General features: G+C 49.6%; 1 protein-coding gene across 1 annotated transcript in view; it reads right to left on the bottom strand.

Annotated features, from left to right (window-relative positions):
• Positions 1–2,588: 2,588 nt before the first annotated feature.
• LOC131215776 (uncharacterized) overlaps positions 2,589–4,266 on the bottom strand; it is a 96,828-nt gene continuing 95,150 nt past the window's right edge. Inside the window, exon 8 of the mRNA XM_058210173.1 lies at positions 2,589–3,685. Within this exon, the coding sequence (XP_058066156.1) occupies positions 2,902–3,685 (784 nt within the window). The 3' untranslated portion in view covers positions 2,589–2,901. The remainder of the gene's footprint in view (positions 3,686–4,266) is intronic.

Genomic DNA, 4,266 nt, shown 5'->3' with positions numbered 1-4,266 from the left:
TTAAAAGGTGTGGTGGGTGGGTTTGTGAAGGGCGCGGGCGGTGTCGGTCCGGTGCCTTCGTCTTGCTCCCAACACCCGGCGAGGACCCAAGGGCATCGGGCACGCCGTCGTGTCGCTGCACACACGGTAGGTTGTTAATGTGTACAATAATGAGCGAAATATGATGACTTAATGAATTGATCAATAAACGAGACATTGTTACTTAACCATTGTTGTTAATATTATTAGTTCACCAGCTTAAGGGACCGCGTTACGGGAGCTACGAGCGTTACGAGCGTTACGTTTTTCCGTTTCGAATGAATCTTTTCGTGGTGAAATATTTCAAAGTGAAACATTTCGATTTCAAACAGTTCCACGGTTCGTTTTTTGACGATGACCGCAAACGGTGGTAGATAGTTTAAAACCACGACCTAACAAGCGTAAGGTTACGCTTCTTTGATGTGGGAAGGACGATGAATAGAATCGAATTCGAGAGCGTTCCTTTCATGCGCTTCATTGTGAGGTTGAACATAATTTCATGATGAAAGGCACCACCAACTTGCCCGACCAAAGAGGTCCTCGCTAAATGATTCTAAATTGGCTGCGCTTTTATAGTTTAATCCTTCGTTTAATTCAATTGCCATTAAGCGATTAAAAGAAAGATGCAGCGATTCGATTTTGTATGGGTTTATACCTCGTTGATTACACATCCTTTGAAATGGATTACAAACCGCAAACACTTCTCGATCAAAACCATATTTTCTTTCGGGGATACATTTGCCGAATCCAGTGCTCTATGAGAAGATGACCTAGGGCATGTCCTAAGGAAGATGTCCTACATAACCTGAAAAAACGAGCGATAGAACTGGAAACAGTATAACTTAAGGTAGCAGAGCTTCTCGTGGGAAATATTCCGGCCTCTTTTAACTCATATATTAAAGGCTAAACCTTTCTCGAAGCTTGGAAGATGGCGTTATTGGTGACTATCTATAGAAAAGGTTCATTGAAGCTGACTTCGGCTTGAAAGCCACCTTCAACGGCGAGTAAGCTATGCGTTCAATCCGCCGAACTTCATGTGCAACAAGTTTATTTGACTTTGAGCAATCGATAGACTCATCTCGTCAACGCAATCCCGTTTGTTTCCATGTTTCGGATTATGCTCAGATGGCAGCCCTATGATCGTACCCAGACCGAAAGCAGTGCAACACGTTTCAATGTTATTATGAATTTATCGCTCTTTATTTCCGTTCTTTAATGCTCTTTGGTTACATATAAAATGAAAATATGATGAGTTAACATTCATCGACCATCTCTATTGCGATCGTGCGCGCGATCGATCCGTAAATCTAGCAACACATACTGTCTGGTACTGTTCCGCCGTCCCCTTCTCCATCATGCCCCATTGCTTTCGACTCTTTAACAGACTTTCCCACGACCGGCTCCCTGGTAATTACATTCATTCGCTGCAAGCGACCGTCTCCCGTTCTGTAAGCCCCTAGTAGTTCCCCCGTACGAACACTACAGTTTAGCGATTGTTTGAGTTTTTAGTTAGTTTTGCTGTGGTACAAACAGGTTCAACGCTACGATCCTTAACACTACTAACAATAAAACATCCCCGGTACCTCAACCGACGCGCTCCCTCGTTTGCGATCCTCCGACTGAACTCCGGCGCATATCTTATCGGTTGCGCCGTTGCGCTAATGTGGCGACAAAAGGTCGGCCAGAGTAGGAGAACCCAACAAATCCCAACTGAAAAATACATTTTAATGCTCGACCAGCCAACTAACGGGGCCAGGGGACGGGGACGAGGCGAGCATTGAAGCGAGGCAAGGAACCAGCACGGCCACGGCCCCGGCACCCAGAGGCTCGTCTATCGGAAACCATTAAAATAAACGAAGGGTTCTCTTCGGTGGTCCAACCACCGATTTCCGATCCGGTCCGGTGGCTACCGCTTCCCCGACAAGGACACCGGACATCGGACCGTGGCGCAACTGGGGCAGTTACGGTGTGGAAAAAGGATACTCGCCGTGGTTGTGGTGACCTTTGGCTTCTGTTTCCGGATTGTACCATGCTGCTCGGGAGGCCATGGGCCGGAAGTGAACTTTCCCCGGGCGGCACCGGGACGCAACTCTACTTCGCTTTCGTTCGCGTGTTCCATTATTCAGGCACATATTAAATTAAAAATTAATCTATTTCAATCCGTTCGCCGTCGGGTCCACACAGCTCACCGATGGTTATGACTCGGGCCAGGATAAAAAGCCAAAGTCCGAAACAAACAACCCGCTGGGTACCCTGCCGACCGTTTCCTGTCGGTCTTCGCCAAGGGGTTCTCACACTGGGGCTCGGAGATTCAATCAATGGCAAGCCCAAATGGTCGCTGGTGCCGTGGGATCTAGGATTTCGTGGGTCGACTGAATTTTTATGTTGCTTCGCCCGAACATTAGCCACGCAGGTCCACGGGACTGGCCACTCATTAGCCCGCTCCACGACTGCAAACCGTCCGTCCGGCGCCATTAGTGTGCACAACTCTATACACAGTGCTACAGAAATCCCAAGTTACATGTTTAATGATTCGAAACTACGGCCCAACAACAATGCGACAGGTCACTGTTCTGTGTCCTCGTGGGCCACTAGCAGGATACCGAGGAGGAGTGACCTAACACCGTCCACCACTTTCGGCGCGCGGAGTTCGCAACTTCACGACGGGTTCCCACGAGGACAACAGCCGCACGGCTTTGTCACTAAACCGGCCAATTGACCGGTAAGGTCGCCTCGGTGCGGTCCGGAACGCAGGAGGGGCCATTAGTAAGGCGGACGAATAAAACTAGACTTTCATGGCGTTTTGCGGAATGGAACCCACCACCCGGGGGCCACTTCCGGTAACTCTGTTTGTGTGTATGTTAAAACTCTCCCCCAGGCCGCTCAGCACTGACCGGTGACGGTCGCTGGTGTCGAAGAAGCGACGGTCGGTGCCGCTTTGCTGACCGGAATGACCGTAGCCAGCAGGGGCGTCGAGTTGGAGTTTAATAATGTACACGTGGCGCCCCCACTCGAGATGGTTCCGGTTCCGGTGCCATCGCCGGAATTACTGTCGCCGCTGTTGCTGGTGGTGTAGACGGATTTGCTGACACCCGTGCCGGCCGTGGCCGACGGTTCAATCGTGCCGGAGATAGTCACAATCGTGACCAGATCCTTGACCATCGTGCTGGATGTCGTGGTGACGATTGGTGCTTCATCAAGGCCGCTACTGACCGCAGGACACGGACTGGTAGGCCCGATGGCCACCCGATCATCGATTTTAATTATAGATCCCACCGACGAAGCTCCATTGGAGTGCGCATTATTATCGTCACTTCCGTCGGTGGCCGCGCCAGGACTGCTGCTGGACTGCTGGACAGGCGCTGGCGGAGGTTGCCGTTGAAGTGTTTCCACCACGGGGTGCAGCTCGACGGACCGATAGCTCGGCGGAAGCGTACTATGGCCGTCGCTGACACCGTACGGATTCGGAGGGTCCATGGCACCGCCGCTCGGTGAGCTGCTGACTCGATGATGCTGCTGCTGCTGCTGATGATCTGACGTGCTGCCGCTGACGTGGTTCACGCTGTTGCTCGATCCCCCACCGACGGCACCGCTGATGATGCCGCTGATGCCACCGAAAATGCTCGTACTGCTGCCGTTATTGTTGTACCGCGAGCTGAGTGGTATTCTGGAAGCGGACCGATGGGAAAACAAATAATCTTTCATTACAAAGACAATACCACGGACAGTGACGGTGTTGAGCGTAGGCCGGTGAGAGGCTCCTAAATATTAGCAATTCCTGTACAGTGGCTCGCGAAACAAAGTTTACTACAACGAAACAAAAGGTTCTATGAAATATGGGGATGAAGAATCAATTTAAGTCAATCACAAACAAACAACATTCCGTTGTTGCAACAACAAAGACGTGGTTATGTTATGCAGTGCTTTCGCCAGTCTTTAGTTGTTAGCATTCACCAGGCTGTTATAATTAATTTGGTTGATTTTGTTAAATTATGCGGGGTTCGCTTCGTTACTGTGAGACTCATCAATGACCTCGTTGAAGAGGTTTAAATTTTGCCGTTTCCACTTGATACGTTTTCTAACCAGTTAAAGGTAACGAACTTGCCAGCTTAATGCCAGAAACGCATTCCTCGACCACAATGCTCGTTACTTTTTTATGTCGATTTGGCACGCTTATGGGAAAAAGGTTTAGTTCAGTGATCTGATCAGTGATCAGTGATCAGTGCATATAGTATTTTGCCACAAAAA

The sequence above is a fragment of the Anopheles bellator genome, chromosome 1 (genome assembly GCF_943735745.2).
Source record: "Anopheles bellator chromosome 1, idAnoBellAS_SP24_06.2, whole genome shotgun sequence".
Classification (NCBI taxonomy): Eukaryota; Metazoa; Arthropoda; class Insecta; order Diptera; family Culicidae; genus Anopheles; species Anopheles bellator.
The sequence above is the reverse complement of the archived record's forward strand: the minus strand, read 5'-3'. Positions and strand labels throughout refer to the sequence as shown.